Below are 24,001 nucleotides of genomic sequence, written 5' to 3' on the forward strand. Positions count from 1 at the left end.
GAATAAGTAACATTTGTTACATTCCACACTCCACATGTCTCAATTTATTTAATCACTTTCCCCCATTTTACAACTAAGGAAACAAGGAAGGAAAAGGCTATGGGACTTGTCCACTGTCCCAAGCTGTAACTGAACCCAAGAGTTCTGATTCAAGCCTGTGTTCTCCACAGCGATGCTCTCTAAAGGGCACCTGGATGATGACACAGCAGAAGCCTCCCCCAGCCCCCACCAGATACTCAGTGGAATCTGTGTCCCGATGCAGAGACCAAGATAGCCTAGTTAGTAAGAACCCTGCAGCCAGCCCTATAGCCAACCTCTTGCCCCCGTACAAGACCCAGGGACCACCAACACAGGCCACAGAATTCCTACCCAGACAGCCAGGCACCATCTGATTTGGATGACTAAAAATCTAACCACAGTCAAGAGATATCAATGTTTAGTGATAAAAATAACATCAGTCCAATTCACAACCACCCAAGGAAACTTCACGTTAAGGTCCATTGTGCATAGATGCCCAAATCACAAAGAGAAGCAGTCACGTTCTTTATCTTTGGTTCCTTTAAAAAAGTCCAGTAGAGGCCTTTCCCCTTTTCATACGTTCGGGTTTCTGGAATCAATGGTGTGTCATCAGCAGCCAGCTTGTACTTCCCGCATGAGTTCACCCAGGAGCGATGCTGGCAGGTTCCCATCGGGATGATTGAAGCCTTTCTCAGCGGGCTAAGAGTGGCAACTCCAGGAGCATGTATTCTTGTATGGCCCAGTCACACACCAATATTAAACTCAGTACAGTCATGAGGAATTCGGCACGGGGGCTCTACATCAACATGCCCTCTGGGGGTTCCAAGTTCTCAAGACTGTCCATTTTTGATTTACAAGCAATTAAAACACCCAAATCTAGGATCAGAGGCTGGTGGTCCTCCCCAAGCTTTGAAAAAACACTGGCATACGAAGAAGTCTCTTTCGCACCCAGTGGCTTCCAAGTGTACCCAATCCTAACCCCAGTGGCTTCTAGGAACCCAATCCGAGAAGATACACCCAGCCTGGTGTGATGACTCAGAGTGTCAGATAAAGATGACCCCAAGACTCTCACAGAACACATTCTCAACCCCAGCGACCTGGGCCGCACACAACACGTGGGTCAGCCTCGGGCATCACAAGGGACTGGCTTTCGTGTGTGCATCTGAACCCTCCCAGCCCCTTGCTGAGGCCTGAGGGCAGCCTGAGGCCAGGTGAGCAAGGATGCTGCTGGGGCGGCCCGAGCTGGGCCAATCCGAACGCGACATTCCCATCCCCTGGGTGCACAGCCCCGAGTCTTCCTGGTTCACAGCTGCGATCTGAGGATGAAACGTGGTGGTCACTTGTTCTCTCACGAGCCGGACCCAGAGAGAGCTCGTGGATCCCAGAGCCGGCCTGCAAATGCAGCTGCCACGGACTGTTCCTGAAGCCAGTGAGACCCAGACTTGATGCTGCCGCTCCTCCAAACTTCAGAAATCACAAAAAACCATCTTGAGTTATATTATTACTTTATTTTCCTTTTTTTAAATGTAACATTAAAGTCATCCAACATACAGATACTCCTAGGGCTCCTTGCACATTTTATTCTATCTAAAGTTAGCTATTTTAGCTAGGAGATGAAGAGAATCATCCCATTAAAAGGGCATTGTTTCTGGAAAATGGGTTCCATATTTGTGTGATGGGACATCAACACCCCCCCCACCAGCCGAAAACCTCCTTCGGTCCAGAGCCCCACGAAGACAGCTTACAACCACGGCTGACACGTGGTGCCCATGTACAGAAAGGGCCCCAACAACAAGCAGTGGGGTTAAACTTCTGAAACAAGCAACTTCTTCATTTGTACAGAATAAGAATATAAGAGAAAAGCATCATTTTCCTTTTAGCCCTTTAATTAGTGTGTTTGGCCTCCACCCAAGTTACTGTATACCAAGCGCCTACGAATAGTAAAAACAAACTGATTTAAAGTCCCTGAAATGCATGCAACTTAAAATTCCCTAACACACACCAGCAGCTCCCAGCGCCGGGGTCTGCTGCGTGTGGCGGGGACTACGGGGCAGCTGTGTTCCCAGCTGTGTCTGTCGTGTCGGTGCTGTCTGGGTTTGCAGCTGCCGCTTCTCTGGCTTCCGGCTGCTGGCTTTCTGTCTGCGGATCTTCTCCATTTCCCGCACTTTTCTTATTCTTGTCTGTTGCCATGGCACCCATCTCCATGATCTCCTGCAGTGGCCGATCGGTTTCAAGGGCACAAGGCTGGAGTTCATAAACCTGGACTTGACCTGGGACATCTATTGCTTTCTGTTCAAGTTTCTCCAGGATGGTCTGAACCTTCCTGACACCATCTCTCCTGGCCTGACGGACGTCAGCTCGTCCTTCGGGGTCTACCGAATCCAGCGCTAGCAGCTCTTTGGTCAAATACTCTTCTATCATCAGGTACTTCTTGTCCGTCTTCTTGCCTTCGAAGTTGTCCACGGCCTGCTCCAGCCCCTGCACGTTCTGTAAGATGGCCTCCACCTTCAGCACGCCCGGGTGTTTTGGGGGCGCCTCCGCTTCCGCTGGTTTGGGAGGTGTGGCTTCCACGGGGGCAGGGCCGGGGGCTGCTCCCTCTTGGGCAGCCACATTCTTGGGGGGCGGGGGGACAGCAGGCGGGGTGGGGCTGGGAGGACAAGGAACCGGAGCCGCTGGAACCTTGACTTCCACCCTCTCCGAGGCGGGTGGGGGCTTCTGGACGGCAGGTGCCGAGTCTGCCTCCTTGCGGATCACCTGAATCGGGACGTGTCCAGGAAGGAGATCTGGTCCAACTGGGCCTGGCTTGCTTTCAGGTTTGTTTTCAGGTTGGGGAACAGGTGAAGATTCTCGAGGAGTCATGGGCTGCTGAAAAGAGGCAAGGACACAAAGATATTTTTAATACCCGGCTGAGAGTCCCAGGCGGTTGTCTGTGGCGCACACTACTGACTAGAAAGAAAGCTGGGGAATGGCTTTAACAGCAGCAGAGATTTTCAAAGTCAACCACATACAGTTACAGAATGAAAACATCCTGATCACGTACGGGACTGAACCACTCATTTCCATTTGTCACCCTGGACTGTGTGTCTGTTACCGCTCACTGAACTTTTCTGTGGATGGTATTCTTAGGGCAACAAAAACAAAACCGATACAGTTTTCAAAAACGAACACTTGCTCACCGAAACCTCGCGGACTGCCGAGCTAGCTTAGCTCCAAGCAAAGTCCTGCGTGACTCAGAATCTTGGCGGGGCAGCCGCAGGGGAGTAACTGCCACAACCTCTCCCTGCCGCCAGGGGGACTATCTCTGTTCTGGGGAGGATAGTCCCACATCCTGTTTCGGAAAAGGTGTAATCTGCTCTTTTTAAAAATCTACGACAGCCTCGTGGTTTCTGCCCAGACTGATGTATTTTTCTGAGAATAAGCACAATGCCCAAAATAGTTAGCTCTGGGAGGATGTCGCGGTGCTCCTCTGCACCAACACTCGGCCATGCGTCCCCGCGGCTGACTGCTGGCTACACGGGCCGAGATGCTTTTTAAGGTAACTACAAGCGGTAGTTTCTAGAATGAGCTGTACTTAAAACAAATACCTTGGCTCTCCCAGCATTTCAGTGAGCATCTCACCCCCCCTTTCCTGATTGAAGTGGAGTGGACAGACGACACTTAGTTTCAGGAGCACAACCCGGTGACCCGACAGTTCTACACGTCCGGCAGTGCTCACCTGAGTAAGCACAATCACCGTCCGTTCTCTTGATACTGACCATATTCCCTACACCTCACTTCATCCCTGTGACTTTGTGACTGGAAGTCTGTGCCTCCTAATCCCCTTCATATTCTGCCCATCCCCCATGTGCTTCCCCACTGGCAACCATCAGTTTATCCTCTGGATTTAAGGGTCTGCTTGGGGTGTTTTGGTTTACTCTTTTGTTTTGTTTTTTAGATTCCACGTATGAGTGAAATCATACGGTATTTCTCTTTTACCAACTATTCACTTCACCTGATACCCTCTAGGTCTATCCGTGTTGTTACAAACGGCAAGAGTTCATTCTTTTTCGTGGCTGAGTAATATTCCAGTGTACTACGCACTCCACATCTGCTTTATCCATTCATCTATCGATGGACACTCGGGCAGCTTCCGTATCTTGGCTATTGGGAATAATGTTGCAACAGACACAGGGGTGCATATAGCTTTCCTAATTAGTGTTTTTGCCAAAAGTGTTTTGCCAAGTGTTTTGCCCCTTTAAAAATTTCACACATCCTCATTTCATCAACTGGGGAATAAGAGTTAGACTACATGATTTCTAAAATACTCCCAATTTAAAATACTAAATTCCGCTATAATGTTGTTAAGTCAAATCTTTGCAAACCTTCAAAAAGAGATCTTTGAACAAATGCTAAAAGGGAGGGCACCACAAACAATGGTAAGGAAGAAAAAAGACTAAATATTGTTTCACTGATTCTGGGATCTATATGGGAAAGACACAAGGGGAAGCATTTCCGGCTCCGCACATGGACATGCTTTCCTGGGATTCCTGAGCCCAAGTTAGGATCTGGCTGCTACGTAGCCATCTGAGTGCCAAGAACCCCCTTTTCCACCAGACCTCTTTTGCCAATGTGGATGTCCTCAACTCTGGCTCTTACCACTCAGGGACCAGCCACACATGCCACTTTGAGTTTTAAAATGATCTCTCAGTAAGAAAAATAACTTTAGAAACTCTTAAAGAGGGGTTGCTCTATGGCTTGTACACTTTGAAAATGTCAAGGTCACGAAAGCAAAGGAAGTCTGAAGAACTGTTCCAGATTGAAGGAGACTGAAGAGAAAGGATATCTAAATGCAGTGCTCATGATCCTAGATTAGATCCTGGAACGGGGAAACCGCTATCAAGGAGATTTGAAAGTGGACTGGGTATCAGATAACAATGTTATAAGGATGTTAAGTTTCCGGATTCTGATCATTGGAAGGTGGTTATGAATGAGGTCTTTCTTTGGAAAATATTTCCTGAATTATTGATGGATAAAAGGGCACAATATCCACAATTAAATGTCCAACAAACAAACCACATGGATGATATGCATTGAAATAAGAAATGGCAGAGCAAACAGAGCAAAATGTTAACAGTGAATGTGGATGAAGGGTATACTGGGTTTCTTGGTATGCTTCTTATAACTCCTCTGTAGGGCTGAAATTATTTCCAAATAAAGAAGCTAAAAAAAGAAACATAGGAGGATGTTATCACCATTTATAGTAAGACACCCCACGTATTTGCCTACGAGGGGCTTTCCTTCTAAAAACTGTGGCAGAGAACCAATTCCGCTGCTCACGTTGGGGGGCCCAGAGCTGCTCAAGGCTCTGCTACACTCTAAGCTGTGAAAATGAATGACCTCCTCCTCCAGGATGTGCCCTCCAAGTTGCCCCTGAAGGATGAATAGGTCTGTGCCTGGGACTACACCAGGCTGGAAGGTTTCCCAGCCAGCCCGCCCATCATCAGTCAGACAACGTGGTCCTTCACCCCCAGGGAGAGAGGTGTAAGACAGGTCCCTGTCATTAAGCTCAGAGCTGAACAGGTAAGATGAACGCTTTTGGAATGCACAGAGTAACCCACACCCAGCCAAGAGGGCCTGTGACGGGATGCCGTGAGGAGGAGGAGGAGGAGAAGAAGAAGGATTCACAGAAGAGGCAAGACTGGCTGGTCCCTCAGAGGGCGGAGAGAACCTGGGCTGTGATGGCATTTCAGGGAGCTGCGTCAGCATGAGCAAAGGCACAGAGGTGGGATGAACAGAAAGGGCTTGCGGAGTGGAGAAGGGGTATCTGTGAGGAAGGAGACAAGCTGCCCGGAACACTAGAGAGAAGGCTGGGGCTGGGGTATGGAGGGGTCAGAAGGGCCCTGAAAAAATGTGGTGGGCACGAAGGTGCCCGGGTCCCTGGTATGTGAGTGACACTAGACACGGGGCCGAGCTATCTGTCCCCAGGCAGCGGAAGTTCTGTCCCGAAGGCAGCCGCAATGACCCATGAGCAGAAGCTGCAGAAGTACTGAGTGTTCCCAGCGCCCGTCCTGCACTTCTGCGCATGACTGGCCAATTCCCAGATCTCACTTCCCCGAGGAACACACGTGTGAGCTAGTTAGGACCCGCGGAGGGCCCAGGGAGCCTGCACATTGCTCCTCGGCCCCTGGAGAGCCACTGCCCGAGCCAGCCTGTGGACACCGACTCCGTACCTGAGGCCTGTCAACCACGGTGTGCACACGGTGGGGCGACGGCGAGTGCACTGGCGTGCTGCTCCTGGCCGGGGAGCCCTCCCGGCTGGATGCACCCCGGACAGGGGACCGGAATGGGGATGCTGCTCGCATGGGCCGAGGCTCCCAGTCATCCCCTGGGACCCGGGGGTACATCGGCTGGTAGGTCTGGTATTCACCCTGCTGAGCTGGGTAGTGGGTCTTCTGGGCTTGGTGGAAGGAGGGCTGAGCCGCTGGCCGGGTGACATTCTGCTCGTGTATCACAGGGATGGGGATATAGCCCCGGGGGAGCTGATGACTGCCCAGGCTGCTCCTGCCGGAGGAGGAGGGCAGGCTGGCCGAGGAGGACGAGGACGAGCAGTCCGAGGCAGCTGGAGACTGGGATTGCTGCAAGACAGAGAGAAGAGGCATGAGTGACTCTCTGCCCTGGTGCCCCAACCTTGCCTCCTTCATGTTCCTGCTCAGGGTAACACATTCGGACCTTTTACCTGAAACCTTTCCATCTCCAAAATGCACCGCTAGCACTCGGGGCTCTAGAGCCAAGGGGCATTCCAATTCTTGCCAGCTCAATAGCCTCTTTAAAATTAATTACTTAATTAGAGCACATAAAAGTGGAGTTGGGGGGGCAGAGGGAGAGGCAGACACCCCGCTGAGCAGGGAACCCCATGGGGGGGCTTGCTCCCAGCACCCCGAGATCATGACCTGAGCCAAAGGCAAACACTTAACTGACTGAGCCACCCAGGCGCCCCTCGATAGCCTTTTGAGAATCTAACGTATGGGAAAAACCGCCCCGTTGTTCCTGAGGTGAAGATTCAGTAAGACCATCTGTGGCCATGCTTCAGCCTAGGGCCGTGCACAGAAGTGCTCAGTGCACTGCTTGTGTTGTTGCTACTCCTGCTGTTACTGACGTCACCGCTTTCTCTAACCCTTTCCTCCTAGTCTACAGGGGATCGTGCTGGGCACGGGGAGCAGCACATCCTGCGTGGTCCGAAGCAGGCCAGCCCACGGACCACCTAGAAAAAAGAGGTGGGTGTTTCCCCAGCTGGCTTCAAAGGACCCTGTTCAGATTTCTCTGATTAATGTGTCACTTCTGATTTTTACAACAAAAATATTACAAATACAGGTACTCCTTCAAGACAGGAAAAGAACAGAGCCAAAGGAGGAAAGGCTAACTCTGGGCACAGACACAGAGCGAGCATCCATGCTCACCAACACTGCCAGGGGACACAACCAGACAGTCTGCAGATGGGAAAACCAGAAGGGCTTACTGCTTGGGAAACCTACTGGGGTCTACGGGCCCTCAAATCCCAGCTAAGAACTGGATTAAGAACTCTTTGGTGATTAGTGTACTGAAGCATGGGCGTCAGGCTTAAATAAAATCCTATCGTCGAATAGCTGACTTTCCTTCTCTACTCTGGGTCTCCTTTTCTTTTCCTTTTTTTTAAAAGATTTTATTTATTTTTTATTTAGTTATTTGAAAGAGAGACAGATAGTGACAGAGACAGCGAGAGTCAGCACAAGAGGGAAGAGGGAAAACCAGGCCCGACATGGGGCTCAATCCCGGGACCCTGAGATCACAACCCGAGCTGAAGGCAGACGCTTAACTGACTGAGCCACCCAGGTGCCCCTTTGGGTTCCTTTTAAACCACGGGACACTGTGTGAGCAGGTATGCCGCCTCGTTTTCCTATCAACACAGCTCCAAGCAGTCGTTTGTGACACGGAGAGAGCGGGAGGAGTATGGAGCAGCAGATCAGGAAGCCGGAGGCCAGGCTTCCAGTCCCAGAAATGCCGCCCCTCCCCCTTCATGCATTCGGACCAAGCAGTTTATCCTATCACACCTGTAAAATGCTGGGGGACGCTGTGCGGGCGGTCACGCTGTCTTTGCTGGGTGACCTCTGCTGCTGCAGGCAGGGCCCAGATGCCTGCATGTTAGCAGGTGTCTGACCCAGAGTCTGGGACCAGCCCTGGAATACACCGGCTCGCTCTCCTTACCTCAGGTCTGTGGGAGCCTGGGGGCTGGGCCGCCGCAGCTGCTGCCACTGCCTGTCCACACTGTCTATCTGGCTGGGTGGCTTCCGCCACACCCCGCAGAGGTGACTGGGACCTCTGAGGAGCCTCTGTGGCCGCCTCGGTTCGGAATCGCTGTGTTCCTGGCTGGGGACAGACAAAGGAAGGGCGTGGCTGCCAGCCCTCGGTGCCTTCGTGGAGGACAGGAATGGCAATGTAGCCTGGTCGGAGCTGGGGGTACACGGCGTGGCCTTCCCGAGCGGGCAGCAGCCTGGGGCCCTCCTGGGAAGGGCCATTTGCAGAGGACGGTGCTTCCTGCAACACAGAAAGGAGAAACAGACTGGTTAGGAACTGGGAAGAACACACCCCAAAGAAGCAAAAACATGGTGCTAAGTGCCATCTTCCCCAGTGATCCTGGGCACCTCCCCCACCTCCGGCATCAGCCATGCCAGCTGAGCCCAGAGGGCGAGGCTGCTGGAAGGTGCCCTCTGCATCTGCCAGATACCGCCCCCCCACCACAGCAAGGCTGGCGTATGGGCGGCAGCTTACGAGTTAGGGGCATCCAGAGAAAGCAGGCGAGCGGTATCCATTAAGCACAGGGAGGTCCCAATTTCCGAAACTGGTCGGACAGGTTTCTTTTATGGGTGACAGTTGGCAGCAGGATGTAGGAGAACCACTGACTGCCCCCAAATCAGAGACGCAGATCAGAAGGCGCGAGGATGAGTCAAGTCCAACTCACTAAATTATTGCCGGCTTCCCCGCTTCCTCAAAGGTCCTAGCGTTTCCTAACAACACAGGATTGTGCTGGACCCAAACACAGAACACAGCTTGGACATCCCTGCAGAGAGGCGGCAGTGGGGCGAGGCTGCCAACCCGAGGACATTTTCGGAACACACTGCAAGAAAGGGAGATACGGCACACACGGGCAGCGCAGCAGGAGAACAAATACGGAGGATGAATTATGCTGGTCCGATGATGCCAACAGAGGCTGCTCTGGCGGGGAGTGGCTGGGGTCCCTCTCGTGTCCTCTCAGGAAGTTGTCCCTTCAGCCGCCTGCTATTTTGGGACCCTTAAGAAGGCCAAGTTCCAGATGTACCACAGAGAACGATCTTGTTTCAGACAACAAGGCCGGTCAGTCCCTCACCGGGCAATGTCATTTCTCACCAGGGGCTGAGCAACCAAAGTCGGGGACCCCCAAGGCTTCCAGTCTTGACCCTCCTAGAGGGTCCTTTGCAGAGGAGGACTCTGAAACTGTGCCACCCACACACAGCCGGCTAGGTCAACGATGAAGGAGAACGATCCTTCCTGAAGGACGTATCTCTCCGAACTGCAAACAAATGCCAAAGCCTGAGAATCCGGGAGCTTACAGGGTCTGCTTCTCACTGTCACAGAACCAGTCACAAGCGAGGAAAGCTGCTTTGCATCGTGAGGGATCGGCCATTGTACTTTTGCCTTCTTTCTGTGTTTGTGTGCAACAGGCAGCAGTGGTGGGGCCTGGAATTTAGCTCTTTCAGACCCTGTCAACTGCCTCCCTCCTGCCGCGCCCCTGCCCCGGGCCTCCCACACACACAGGAGAGGCAAGGGTGTCGCTGTGTCCTTGGGGACACCAGCAGACAGGCACTCTCAGATTAGAATACCCACGTGTTCAGGGTGGCGGCATTATTTTAGCCTGCTTAGCTCTCAGGTCACCCAAGAGCAGGCCGTGGGTTCTGGCCTCCCATTCAGAAGCCAGTTCCTGCTGGGAGATGGGCACCAGGAGGGAAGCAGCAAGAGGCACCGAGGACACCCAGCGCTACTCAGTACTGACTCCTAACCCGCCATCTCAGCATGTGATCCCCTCGCCGGGGCGCCCTTCCTTCCAGCCTGAAGCAGGGGCCTGGACAAGTCCTGGGCATCTTCTCTGCTTGCTGCCTGGCGGCTCACCATTCCCTCCCGGCCACATACAAAAGGCTTCAGCTATCCGTACAATCCTCGGGCAGGGCAGTTAGGAAGCCCTCATCCACCGACCACCTCCTGGTGACCATCTAGCTACCCAGATGCCGGGTACTGTGGGCTCACCAGACCAGCCACGCACGATCCCTGCCAACTAGGGGCTTACGAGACAGTCTGAGACAGCAGGAAACACACAGGAAGCAAAACCGGCCAGAAAGCATGGGAGGCTCTGTCAATGGGGGACAGGCACGGGCTTTTCTAGCTAGGATGGGGCTGTCCTAGAGAGGCACACAATTGTGCTGTGCAGACCGCAAAGTGTCAAAGGAATCAAAACCGAAGGACAAAGCTAACTGACAGAAGATTCACAGCAGGGGCCACCCCGTAGGAAATGGGAGTCCCTGGGAGGGTGCTGAAACTTCTGGGAGGACGGAAGTGTTCTTTTTCTGCAAGGTGGTCAACAGGCAGATACATACGTGCAAACCTATCAAAGCACACACTTCAGCCCCCACACTGCCCAGCCCCTGCGACATTCCACCCTCATGATCCGAATTTAACAGGGGCAGGCTGCCAACCCCACCAGGCCCACACAGCCGGCTGTTAGCTATGCCTCCAGCTCAGCCCCTTCCAGGGCCTGGAAACCTTAGATGGACCTGGCTGAGGCTTGGCTCCTCCTGGGGGAAGCCCCTGGATCCAGAAGGCATGGCAAGCCTGCCAAGAGTTGCACATTTTATGCATCGCACTGAAAAGATTCTGTACAGCTACGAGAGAAAAGGGAAGGCAACGGCCAGAGGGCAGAAGGAGGGAGGAAGCAAGAGTACTTCCTCCTGCCCAGAGGAGGTGACAGCAGGGCCTGCCTCCTGGAGCCAGTACGCCGCCTGGGTCTGGGAAGAGGTGCCTGGTCTTGATGGTTTGGTTGGTGGAGAAAAGCTGTGGTCACTGCTTGGATTCCCCAGCAGCAGAGGGAATGGGGACAGCACGTGAAGGTCAGTGCTGAGCTGACAAACGTAAGGCCACAGTGCAGAGGCCTCACATCCACGGTCCAAGGGTGACAAGAGAGGCCTCGGCAAGACAGAAGGAGCCGAAAGGAGAAACCCGGACACATGAGGAAAGGAGGGGAGGAGGCCGGGATGAGAGTAAAGAAGGGCAGGCAATGCAGGGGCTGACAGCCTGGAAAGGAAAGGGTGACTAGGGAGGGGAGCAGGAGGAGGAAATGGAGAGGCCTCCGTGGCTGGCAGGACAGCAGCAGCGAGGGGGAAGGGCCATGACCAAAACCGAGTCCTGAGCCTGGGGTTCCCGGGGCGATGATGCAGACGGCTGCAAGGGTTAAGGGCGGCTAGAGGCCCTGACGTGCCACACTCTGGCTTCTGCGCAAGTTGACCCATTTAATAAAGAACCCCATGTCTCTCCACGAGTCTCACATCTAAAAGAATGCTCCCGTCCCATTCTGATTGGGGTTTTGTTTAGAAAAACACTGCTGGGGGTAAGTAGAAAAACCACATCGGCTTTACAGAGTGCGAGACTGAGCACTTGTACAGGAATAAATAATTTAAACCAGCAACGAAGCTCCCACCTAGACGAAGCTCCGGAAGAGGAAGGCTGACACCCCTCCCCCGCGAGTCTAGGGGGCTCCCGTTAGATTCCTCCCAGCCGCAGATGCTTCCGTGCTGACTAACCAGAAAGCACCACCCGAAAGGGTTCGATGGCCCATTCTGTCTTCTAGGGTGCTTTTTATCTCAATCTAACAAAAAAAAGACACTTTTTTTTAATGAGGAAAATGGGGAGCCTGGGTGACTCAGTCAGTTAAGCGTCCAACTCTTGATCTCAGCTTGGGTCTTGATCTCAGGGTCATGAGTTCAAGCCCCTTGCTGGGCTCTAAGCTGGGCATGGAGCCTACTTTTAAAAAATTAGTAAATAATATGAAAAAAGTAAAAGAGACAAATATTACAGTTCATGATTCTCGAAGAATAGAACACACCTCCTCAATCCCCTAAGAAGTTCCAGCACATCTGGAAGCCTATTGGTTAAGGCCAGCATTCCCGATGCAGGACCCATGACTTGCCCCCTTCTGACCTCAGTGGGGACCAGGGACCGCTCCTGGTGTCAGGGCGGGGGGCGGGGGGGAACGAGCCACGATCACATGACCAAGCAGGCCCCCAGTGCAGGTCCTCCCCTCCTCATCGCCTGCCCTGCACAGTTTCTTTAGATATAATGACAGCACTCCAGGAACTCCCAGGGTAGCTCAGCTCATCATTATCTTGGGGCAAAGACGTCAGGAATCCATATTACAAGATCTGATTAGGAAACAAGTCTTTCACTGCTTATCTCACTGTACACTCATTTATAAAATGAATTGGTCCATTCTTCTCCCTTGCTTTGCACTACAGTAAAACCCTGAGATGTATCTCAGGGCACTCAACTCCATGAGATGGCAGGACAAAAAGCAGAGAAAATTACCCTAGATGAGCCAAAATATGCCCTGTTAAGTGCAAGGTACTATTATTAGAGAAGCCTGGGGTCAGACTCTTGAGCTTGGGTGAGACCTTGGACGTAGGCAAGTCTTGCTTGCTTACGAGCACTCTTAAGAGCACCAGAGCTTTGCTGCTGGTTTTTAATAACAATGTGGGCACTAAGTGGGCAGCTAGGAGATGTGGAAAGAGACGGCGCTCAGTCCTAATCCTGGATCTACTCCTAAAGATGTGTGTTACATAAGCAGCTCATAAACCCCTCTCTGGACCTTACTCTCCTTAGCTGTAAAATGAAGGCGAAGCCCAGATACTCCATGAAGCCGTGGTTCTCAGACTCGAGGTGGCACCAGGAGCACCCAGAAAATGCATAGACATGCAGACCCTAAGCCCAACCTGGACCTCACTGGGAAACATTGATCCACATGAAGTTCTGTCTTGCTCTGGCATCTCCATGATGCTTATTCCAAGGTCCCCTATAGCTCTAAAAATCTACATAGAGCTCAGAAACAAGGAAAAGCTGATGTCACAGAAATCTAAAAATGACCACTCTTAACTGTGTTCAGTTAAATCGAAATGGAGGTCACTGGGATTCAAGGTGTCCCAATGTTTCATGTCCCAAGTGAAGAGGTGGCCACTGACCCCCAGAAGGACTCCTTGTGCCTTTTTTTTTTTTTTTTTGGTTAAAGACTTATTCACTGAGAGAGAGCAAGCAAAGGTGGGAGGGGCAGAGGACAAGAAAGAGAGAGAGTGAGAGAGAGAGATAAAATCTCAAGCAGACTCCCCACTGAGTGCAGAGCCCAACCTGGGGCTTGATCTCACGACACTGAGATCACACCTGAGCAGAAACCAAGAAAAGGGTGCTTAACTAACTGTGACACCCTGGCACCCCAGGACTCCCAGTGCCTTGAAAGCAGGGCAAGAACACCAGCCCTTGGGTAGCTACCCCGGCATATGCCAACCACCGTGCCGGACGCTGCACTTTCACAGCCCTCCGCGGCTTTGGGGACAGCCGGGGAGCAGGGTTTGCCTTGACCTATCCACAATTGGCTCCCCATTCACTGAGTGGCCTCTGAACCCTGAAAACAGCCCCGTCAACCCCAACCTCAACTCCATGGCAAAGCGCTCTCCAAAGTGTTCTCAGCACCTACAAGTCACAGCTCCCACCAGGGTGGGCTGAGCCAAGGGTCCAAGGAGCGGAGGTTAACTTCCAGCGCTGCCCCAGAGCACTTCCGCCTCCACAGCCCCGGAGTCTCAAGTAGGACACACATCCTATAATTGGGTTTTGAGGCCAGAAGAGCTTTCACAACGGTCGGGTGTTGACTTTTACTAATGACACTTCAAAAACAAATGAAACTTCAAAAAACAAAAACTTCTAAAACAAAGAAAAAGATGGAGGAAAGCAGGATTCCTGAAGTCTCCATGTATCCATGGCCTGGATGGCAGTTAGGTAGCTTGGCTCCCTTCCAGCAGGAAGGAAACAAAACAAAAAGAAAAACTTCCTTCTAAAGCACGCAGAGTTGAGCTTCAACATCCTTCCAAGACTTTCTGTTCGGTATGCTCAGGCCCTGGACATGAATTAAGTATGACTGCCAATCTGATGGGTCCCTCAGCCAAACTCAGTTCCCACCACACCGTGATGAAGGGTCTCCCTCCGGCCAAGTCTGGGCACGTAATGGACACCCGGCAAATTCCGACTGGCAGGCAAAATCCTTCTCCTCAGAAGCCCGTGTATGGTGCTGCTGGTAAGACAAGAGTCTGTGCTCACCACAATGTCTGGACACATCCCAGTAACAGGGCAGCTGGCGGCTGGACCTCACTGCCGATTACCAGAGCACAGACTTTATCCTGGGGTCACTGAGACAGGTGTCCCGATGTGCTCCTACTGGGGAAAGCTCTCTATAGGATGAAACTCAACGCCTCTTCTCTTTGCAGCTGTGTCCAAACAAGCAGGAATGAACCCGCATGAGCCCCGGGCTTCAAGCTGTCACCCTGAGCTCTGGTCTCCCCCGCTGCTGCTCACCAGCTCTGTGCCCTCAGACAGGACAGCCGGCTACGGAGACTCAGTTTCTCCAGCTGTAAAAATCCCCACAGCTCCCAGGCACTTTTGCAAAATGTAAGTGAAATGAGGCATAAGGAAGGCTTTGTAAACTGAGCCCGCCCCGAGCCCTACACAGCCCTACACAATCACGTTCCTTTATCCCACAAATGGTTACTGATAGACCCGGATATTCTTGTTGGTGGAGCCTAGGGCGTACAATGCCTAAAACCTCAGTGGTCTCTCCAGTCGGTAATAAGCCTATTAGAGTGAGAAGCCCCTTTACCTGAGTCTTAAGGACACGAGTTAGCAAGGGCGCCATCTTCTCAACTGTATCTAATGCTTTACGATCTGGAATCAAACACAGGCAACACTCTAGGGGTCCAGCCCTAAAATCCCATCCTGCTCCAAGAAGCCCCCGCCCAGCCACTCTGAAGAAACCAGCCCCGCGGACCAATCCTCCTCAACTTGCACTGATGGTGGCTCCTTGCACTCCCGCCCCTGAGACCTAGTGAGAAAGCCCGGGCCAGGCTGGGGCAGGAGGATCTGTGCGGGAGCAGAACCACCCCCCCACCCCAGGCGTCTCACCAACCATCTCAGTGTGTCCCCCCAGCAGGGTGTGTGGGCACCTTCCAGACCAGGCACCACAGACCACAGCTGGCATTTGGGCATCAGTCTCCAGCTCCCTGTTTCCCCCACCCTCTAGAGCCCTCCTCAAGGATTCCATGCAGCAGGTGTGGCCCAAGGTCACATGGGCAGTTACCAGAGAGAACCCCAGTCACCCGACGCCCCGCTCCCGAACTCATGGCTTCAGGGAAATGAAAACCTTAGTTCCTCTTCAGAAAAAAGGAGCAGGGACACCTGCTCAAAGGATCTGAAATCAGGAATCACAGATGGAAAAATACCTGACATTTCCATATCAGGAAGCAAACTGAAGTTACATAAAGAGGCCCCCTCAGGCTTCTTCCCTGGGTTTCTCAAGGACTGGTCTCATACGAAGGCGGGATGCTGACCAATCACGAGACTCTACCATCTGCTAGACACCAGCTCTGCAAGTGTCTGTTGGTATCAGGATGGAGGGCTTCCCTAGATACGCATTTTGTACAAAATCACCCCCCCCCCCCCACACACACACAAATCTCCAATTCACCAACCGCAGCGAGGGCAAGGGCTCCTTTAACCAAGGGAAGCTTCCTTGAGGGGAATTCCTGGGGATGCTCCTCTCCACCCTGGGCAGCTGCTCAAGGCATTACTCCAACAACCACACTCCCCCACGAGGGTCGTGGCAAGTAGCAAACCCCCCTCCTCCTTCCACATGCAGTGACATTTCCACCCCTTAGAGCTGGGTCCAGAACAACTGCGCAAATGGCCAGCCCCTAGTTAACGTGACTCAGTTTCCCCACAACACCGACGGGGCACCTTACTCCTGCCTGGCAACTGCCCTGGGGTCTATACAGAGATGTGGAGGGAGACACTCCCCTAAGGGAGTCAAGACTAAGGGTTAACACACCACCCCCTGCAGTAGAGGCCCCGAAACAGTGTCTCCTGGCCCATCTTGGCTGAGGGATGAACTTGGCTGGGACTGTGCGCTGACGGTTTGGTTGAGGCTCCAGAAGGCCCAGTAGCCTTCATCTGACCCTTCCCCACGTGCTGTTGTGTCCCCAAATTAGGTGGGGCATGGGAACCCCGGGGAAGAGTGCTGAGGGCATCCAGACACTAGTCAAAAGACAGCCAGCTAAGGTAGTCCAAGGGGGTAAGAGGCTTGCTTCTGAGAAAAAAGACTTGAGGCCTACCTGGGAGCCAAAAAACCCATGTCCAGACAGATCTGTCTGCCACGTGGTGACTCCCCTCCTACTTCATAGCAGAGGCTATGACTCTGTCCACAGATTGAACACACATGTCCGGTCGGGCCCTGACCCGTCACTTTCCAGGCACTAGCCCCCTGATCCTCTCAGTCACGCTGGACAGGTAAGGTAATGTTCCCATTTTACAGAAGGGGAGACTGAGGTTCAGAGAGGATGACTGATTCATCTGAGATGACCAGAACCCAGGTTTGCCTGACGTCGAGGCTGGGGATGGGTTAACCCTTTCACTATTCCCTCCCCACCTATATAATCTGTCATAGTAATTGTGGCTGATGTCTTCAAATTCTTCATCTTCCCAGGGTAAACCGCAGCAGGGGAGAAAGCATTTAGTTTTGCCCGGTCCAGCTGGGCTGAGGCTCAAGACCTGGAACATTCAGTTCAAGTGTGTTCTGGGCCAGGGAGCCCGTGCTTGGTGCTGAGTCATTGCCTGGCTGAGGCAGGGCCTGCGAGAGAGGGCCGAGGGCCGGCACTCTGCTCAATTCTGAGTCACCACAGCCCCTAGCGCCCCGCATGGGGCCTCCGGAGGGAGAAAACCCAGCTCTAGCTGACCGGAGAGCTGGTCCCCCTCTTGACACTCAGAGTCTGTGGGATGAATTTGGAAGATTCAGAAAGTGATATGGCCGCCTTGTCTTCTGCACACAAAAGTTCTTCCCTAGCCTCCTGCTGTTTGGATTTAACTATTCACTCATCCATCCAGGGTTCAAGAAGAATCTTTAAAATGACAGGGGGGTGGAAATCTACAATTGGACCTTAATGAACACAGAGGACATGATTTCAAAATAGGAAATGGCTGTTCTCCACCAGGGTGCTCAGGAATTTTCGGTGGCGAGTCTCCCCTCAGTTGCTGGGGACACTGCTCTGTGCTGGGAGCTCTGGGGCAGCCATTCCATTTACAGGCACTTGACGGATGCAGTGAACAATCTGTAATTCTGGGCTTTTCTGAACGGACAGTGAATAAGAAGGCTCACTGTGCACCGTCTGGTCTTACTGCCAGCCACATGGGGAAAGAGAGAGAGAGACAGACTCCTTTGAGGCTGTTCTCTGTGCAGCTGGGCACTAGCTGCTGGGAGCTCTGGGCCTCTCCAGCTCATCTGCTCCAAGATGCTCATTGCTGGTGGGGACAAAAAAGAGCTTCTCTAGACTCATAAGGATGACTTAGGAAATCAATACTAAAGTCCTTTGTGCAAAAGAGGCCATTTAGAAATGCAGTAAAAAGGAACCTGCCCCTGGGGGACCTTGGGGAGCCCAGGACAACACTTCAGTGCTTAAAAACTGACAGAAGGCTTCCAGCAACTTCCACTAACTCTGGGCTCCAGCCTGCACTTCAATTTGCAGTAAGGGCGGCTTTCCTTTTACCAGCCTGTCCACTCCAGAGCCCAGCCCGGGTTTTACCCTTCTCCGCACAGAATCATTTACTGAGACTGGAGACCCTGCCAGGCACTGAGGGGCAGAAAGAGGACAGTCCCCCAAAGTCCAACTCTCAGCCCATGGGGATTAGAGCCCGAGGCAAAGCAGACAAGTGGCGCCTTTTGGAAGAAAGATTCCAATCAAAGTAACATGGAGTCTGGAGCAGAGACAGCCCACTTCCAACTGGAGAGAGGGTCATGTCAGAAATGCGGCACGGAGAATGGCATGGAAGGAGATAGACCTGTCCTCCAGAGGCACTGAACACCATGACTTGCAGAGAGCAGGAGCTCAGGAACTTTCAGATGGAATGAATGAAGGGAGACTTGGGCCCATCTCCTAAGTTCAGACACAGGCTCAGGAAACGAGTGGTCTGTAACCAACTGGGGTCATGCCTGGGATGCTCCAAGCATAAAGAAGTTCTAAGAAGCAGCCAGGCCCACTGGGGGCAACATTATCTGTCACCCGTCCTGACCCCCCTGCCCCAGGTGAGGGTAAAACCTCTGGCTACAACAGTCTTTCCGTGGTGCCACAGCTGACAGGCCTTGGATGCATCTAATAGTTTCCATCTTAGAGAGCTGTTCTGAGGATTTAAAGAAATAAGGTTTGTAAAGTACCCAACCAGCATTTGGCATAGGTATATATGCACATGCATGCTGTGTGTGTGTGTGTGTGTGTGTGTGTATAGAGATAAACAAGAAAACGATAAGGTTCATTCTATCCTAAAGAACTTCTCTCTCAGGAAGCTTTTGCAAGCTGCCTGGCTTCTAAGGACCCTGAAGAAATCATCTCAGAAATATGTGAAGACTTAGTAACACGAGACATCCCATACAGTCACACAGGGCAAGGAGGGCAGTGAGGAGCAAGGTCCACATTTACAAAGGACAGGATCTGGAGTTTAGCTTCAGAAATCCAGCTGTGAGTTTGGGATCGGATGCAGAAGAGGAGCCCAGTCAAGACTCGGTTAACAAGCAATGGGGAGCTGGGAGGGGCTTGGGAATTCCACGATCAGGCAGACAGAGGTTTCCTCAGTGCTCATCAGCACTAATGGGTCCTCAGAGGTTCCTAATAAGCAAGGCCTTTGTCTTCTGCTCCCAGTTTTCCTGTGTAAGATCTCTTAAGTATTTAAGAACAACATTAAAGCAGCAAAAATGCGAAGGAGAAAGAGTGGGTTGGGGTTATTCATGGTTTCCTATTTCTGACGATAAACACCAGACCATTTAAAAAGTTCAAGAGGAACTAATAAACATGTAGAGTGCCTTATATAAGGCGACTGTGTGTCATTCCAAAAATGGGGACGGGAGGACAGGGCTGATCAAGCCTCACGGGTGGTCTGAAGCTTTCTGCCTCACAACCAGCCCCAAGAGCATCAGGCAGCTAAGCCCTCCTTGGCCCTGGCTAATGTCAAATGCCACCACAGCTCCCGGGTACCGGCTTTACCCTAGTAAAGGGCAAATCTACCCTACAAAACAGGCGAATTATGTTCAGTTCTTGCATAAGCCAAACACAGCCTGTTCTTTGGAGGGTAAAATGAAGGTCTTGGATGAGCTGGACATCTGAGGCCTCTGACCATGCCCTTCATCCTCCCCCCCCAACAAATCCCTGTCATCAGTTGCAAAGGAATTTGTTCCCCCATCATGCAACTTGCTAGAAAATACAAAGGAGGGAGAATGGCCACTCATCTCCTGATCGTGCTCGGATTCTGCTAAGAGGCCCAAGAGCCTGCAATCGATCTGCAAAGAGCAGAATGATCTCATCTTTAAGAAAATTCAGGAGGCTCTGCTAAACCTGGAGCAGAAAATAAATGGGTCTCCCTACTTCAGTCGTAAGTCAAAACGTTTCCAATTTCCTCGGAAAGGACATTTCTCCATCTCTCTCCTAGAGCGCAAGTGTAATCGGTCAGATTTTTATGAGGAGCTTCTGGTAGGAGGGCAAAGCAGGAAGGAAATGCTCTGGCTCACTTCTCTCTGGGGTACAGGAGGGTCTCGGGACTGCCCTAAGTCAGACTCGGGGCAATGCCACCCCCATATTCACACTCGCACAAGCCAGGTACAAAGGGGAGTTGGCCTGAGAAGGACGATGGGGCCTCAGGCAAAGGATCTGCAGCTTAGATGTTAAGCAGGCACAGCTTGTAGGATTCCAGGGCCTATCTGCAGGAAGGTGGGCACTAAATTGCAATTCCCCTCCCCCTACAAAATGGGATCACCAGTGGCTCCCAAATGCCAGTCTGGCAAAATCAGGATCATCAGAGAAATTCTCTGACATCCAGATGTCTGGGACCCATCCTGAGAAATATGATTCAACATGGGGGGTGGGGAGGCAGGTAGTGGGATGACCCCGCTGACAAGCCATGTTCTTAAAAGCCTTTCCAGGAGACTTTCCAGGCCTTGGGGATCTGTGCTGGTGACCTCCAAGATCTGCAAAGCTAGAACAGCCCTGCCCGTGAAGCAAGAAGGGTCTCCCTCTGGTGCCAGGAAGGTTTGTGAGAGAGCAGCACAGCACCCCAAAGCCGCTGGTCCGGGGGATAACAGGGAGGTGTGGCTGCTATCTTCAGACTCCAAAGTGAGCACCAACCTCTGCCAGGGAAGGGGCCTGGACCGGAATGAACTTGCCAGGAGATTAGTAGCAAACCCACGTGCTCAGAAAATCAACATCCAGGAAGACTGCAGGTGGGGAGGTCCAGTTGCTTGGAGCGGAGCTGGATAAAGCCCAAAGTCTTAGCCTGTAGCCACCCTGCCTCTTCAACGAAAGGCAAGACACTTGCTCTCACTTGCCCCCTCTGTAAAACTAGGGACAGGTGTCACTCTAACTACCTCAGGGCATTGTGGGAGACCAATTGGAAAACCACGGAGAACAAGACTCAGGGAAACACGAAGTTCTAGTCACTTCCTTTCCCTGAAAGCCATTCCTTTACCAACAAGGTTAGACTGCAAACACCCAGAGGTGGGCTTCCCCTCCCCCACACTCCCAGCCTCCGCCAAAAAAGGGCTTCCTCTGTTTTTTCCTGCTTAACAAATGGCGCTTTATTGACTGATGGCATCTCCTCTTGAAGATAAGGAGGTTCAGAGGGTCCTCTTAGCTCAGCCCCTCCAAAATCGCCCTTTGTTTCATGCCAGGGCCCTTTCTTGTTATGCATTAAGAAGCCAGTTTCTAATATAAAACAATATTGAAGAATTTTCCATTGTATTTCATTCAGAGGAAGATGCCATTCATGGAAGTGAAACTGAATTAGTCACCCAGATGTTCTGTGCATCTCAAAACACAGGTATGAAAGCCATGAAGCCCAAAGAGCCAATGAACTGAATGTTTATTCTCTCCTTAAATTCCGGTGCCATGCTGACAAACCTCCGGTAGTTCTCTGGTAAAGAGAACTCATTTCTTGAGTTACCACATCCAGTCATCGCCATCCAAGTAATCACAGCACAGAGGTCAGCCACGCAGCACTTGGTGGCCAGGAGGACACAAAGACAACCAAATATTCCAGCCGGCATGGTTCACAGCTTCACAAAAGTTCTAGACACTTCTTACCGTCTTCTGAGCAGAGACCCTGCCTCTTACCAGGAACTTCTGGTGTTGTTCTCCTTGCTATTAGTACCTGCTGAGTAACCCTTGGAAACATTCTTGAACTATCTGGGTTTCTTTCTTGGTAAAACGAAGAGGAGGACCTAAAAAGATCTTCATGGGCCTTTCAACTTCAAAACTCTGACTTAATTTTTAATCCACTTTTCTGGCATCAGACATCTGATCTAGAAGCTGTTTTCTCTATTTGTCGACAACAATAGTAACTCAACCTGTTTTTTTTCCCCTTTCAAAAGGTTTATGAAACCACAGCCTAACCAATCCACTGGATGGGTACACAAAGATCTCAGCTTGCTGGGTGAGTCTTATTCTAAAAACAAAGTGTTGGCAATCTGGGTATATGCTAATTCACAGTGGCTATGTTCAAACTTGACCTTCACTCACAACAAAGGGTGCTGGCAGATTCTGACAGTCCCTGTCTCTATATGAAGGAGGCCTTGAGAAATTATAGTTTTACACCACACCAAAAATCTACATCCATGCAGAACACTGGAACAGGGCTGGTTTGAAATGCGCTTCAGTTTCACCCAATTATGGGCTGAACAGACACAAAAAAAGTATATATAATTATGCCCATCCTGGCTAATTACATACTCTTGTACTAATTTTCAGATAAAAATATACAATTAATTTCTCATAAATGTAAGTTGCTGAATGTTCGACATCTCACTTTTGGGCACCAGGCTGTCAACAATATTTTTAATTTAAAAAATGCATACAAAGGAAAGTGGATGATACAAATATTTCTCCTAAAAAAATGATTTATAATGTACTTTTAATTTTGTGAATTTTTAAATCTTCAAAACAACTGACCAGTTCTTTATGGCTTTTTAAAAAAAAAATTTTGCCCAGACAGCATAACAGGACCTTTTCTTTAAGTGTATTTCTTTCTTGCCAAGCTTTTTACTTTAAAATAGTTCAAATTTATAGAAAATTCGAAGTGTAGCACACTTAGCTGTAATCAGACTGATTCCAAATTTCTATTTCCAAACTTTCATGCTCTTAAGAGTTAAAGAGCATATAACTTTGCAGATATGTAAATGAGACATACTTCTGGTGCGTTCACAAAAGTACTTCTGTATTAGTTATTTGTGTATTAGAAACTAATCCTAGCTATCTTAATACCATAACAAGGAAGGGAATGGATGCCATTAAAAAAAGAAAATTCTTTCATGCCAGTGTGAGGCAATGTCTTAAGCCAATGGTCAACCATGAGACAGTCTCATATCTTTAGAAATTGCCTGGGAGAAGAACAACTTATTTTCAACAAATCATACCGGATGTATTCTTACGGAAAACCGTTTCAAACAATAATACAATTTTAACTGCAGATACAAAAAGGGGGACAAATGTATTTACATCAGCCCCTGAGTCACTCTGTGCCCGAGACAATAAAGTCAAGATGCCACTCGACCAAGCTGAGGGACCTGAGGAGGCAAAAGTCCTTCGAGACCACCCCCCAAGCTTGCGAGTGGCCCCCCACGGCGTCCGCCCGAGCGCGTACAGCAGTGAAACCCGCACCTCAGCCCAGGTGGGCGGGCGGCCGCAGAAGCCGCCGCGGGGCTGGCCCGGGCCTCCGGAGCTGACCAGGCCGGCCGTCCCTCCGGGCCCCTGGGCCGCCCCAGCCACCCGACCCTCGGCCCCTCGGATTCGGCCGGCGGGACGGCACCTAGCGCCACCGCGCGGGTCGCACTTCCCGGGCCGACCCCCGGGAACCAAACGTGGCCCGGGGAGGGAGTCCCCTCCCCCCGAGGCCTCCCCCTCGCCCCGACGCGGACCAAGGGCAGACCGAAGCTGGGGCTCGTCGGGGCGCAGCAGGCGGACCCCGGGCGCGGGCGTCCGCCGGCAGGTGCGCCAAGCGTCCCCGCAGCCCCGCCCGGTGCAGCCGCCCCTGCCGCTCGCCGTCGAGGGGGGCCGCCGGCCGGGGTGCGGCGCAGGCTGGCTCACCTTGGGGCCCTCGGGTGGCACGCGCGGGTCGTTCCACGTCGTGGTGCGGCTGTTGTGGTCCACGAAGAAGGGCCAGCCGGTCTGCGGATCGATCTTGATTTCCCAGCCGGGGGGCAGGGGGTCACCGGCGCCGTTGCCGGACGCCATCTGCACCATGGGCGAGTGGGTGGCAGCGCTCATGCTGGGTCGGGGTCTGCCCAGAGGGGCGGCCGCCGGGGTGCCGGGTCGCGGGGAGCCGAGTCGTGGGGTGCCGGGCCTCCAGGCGCCGAGTCGCTCGCTGGCCGCGGCCGGATCGAGAGCGGTGCGCGCCGCCGACGTGTCCGGGAAGCCGGCGCCGGGCACCTTTATGAATTAAAGGAGGGGGTGACGTGGCCCGAGAGGGTGGAAGTGTCTGGAAAGAGCCTCGTCGCTGCCAACCGGGAAGGAGATAAAGGGAGGTAGCAACTGGCCGGCTAGAAACTTCTGGTCCTATCCGGAGAAGTTGGCGGCGAGCGGACTGGATGCAGAGCTCCGCCCTGAGT

The 24,001-nt window shown here is 52.0% G+C and overlaps 1 protein-coding gene and 1 long non-coding RNA gene across 3 annotated transcripts; one reads left to right on the plus strand and one right to left on the minus strand.

The window, feature by feature from the left end:
• Nucleotides 1-1,504: 1,504 nt before the first annotated feature.
• On the minus strand, nt 1,505-24,001 carry BAG3 (BAG cochaperone 3). Of its 2 annotated transcripts, none has more exons than XM_032878544.1 (4): nt 23,481-24,001; nt 8,239-8,568; nt 6,228-6,632; nt 1,505-2,880 (listed from the first exon to the last, which is right to left on the minus strand). In XM_032878544.1, the coding sequence occupies exons 1-4, from the start codon at nt 23,658-23,660 to the stop codon at nt 2,062-2,064; spliced, it is 1,734 nt and encodes a 577-aa protein (XP_032734435.1). In that variant the 5' UTR covers nt 23,661-24,001; the 3' UTR covers nt 1,505-2,061. The 2 variants fall into 2 exon arrangements, with proteins under 2 accessions (XP_032734435.1, XP_032734424.1); XM_032878533.1 differs by having other exon boundaries at nt 1,505-2,883; nt 23,481-24,000.
• On the plus strand, nt 6,628-7,638 carry LOC116879920. The gene is made up of 3 exons (XR_004385129.1): nt 6,628-6,711; nt 7,185-7,271; nt 7,369-7,638. It is a non-coding gene; the product is annotated as an uncharacterized LOC116879920 (long non-coding RNA).

Source organism: Lontra canadensis, unplaced genomic scaffold (assembly GCF_010015895.1).
Source record: "Lontra canadensis isolate GAN:19392208 unplaced genomic scaffold, GSC_riverotter_1.0 scaffold3, whole genome shotgun sequence".
In the NCBI taxonomy this organism is placed as follows: domain Eukaryota; kingdom Metazoa; phylum Chordata; class Mammalia; order Carnivora; family Mustelidae; genus Lontra; species Lontra canadensis.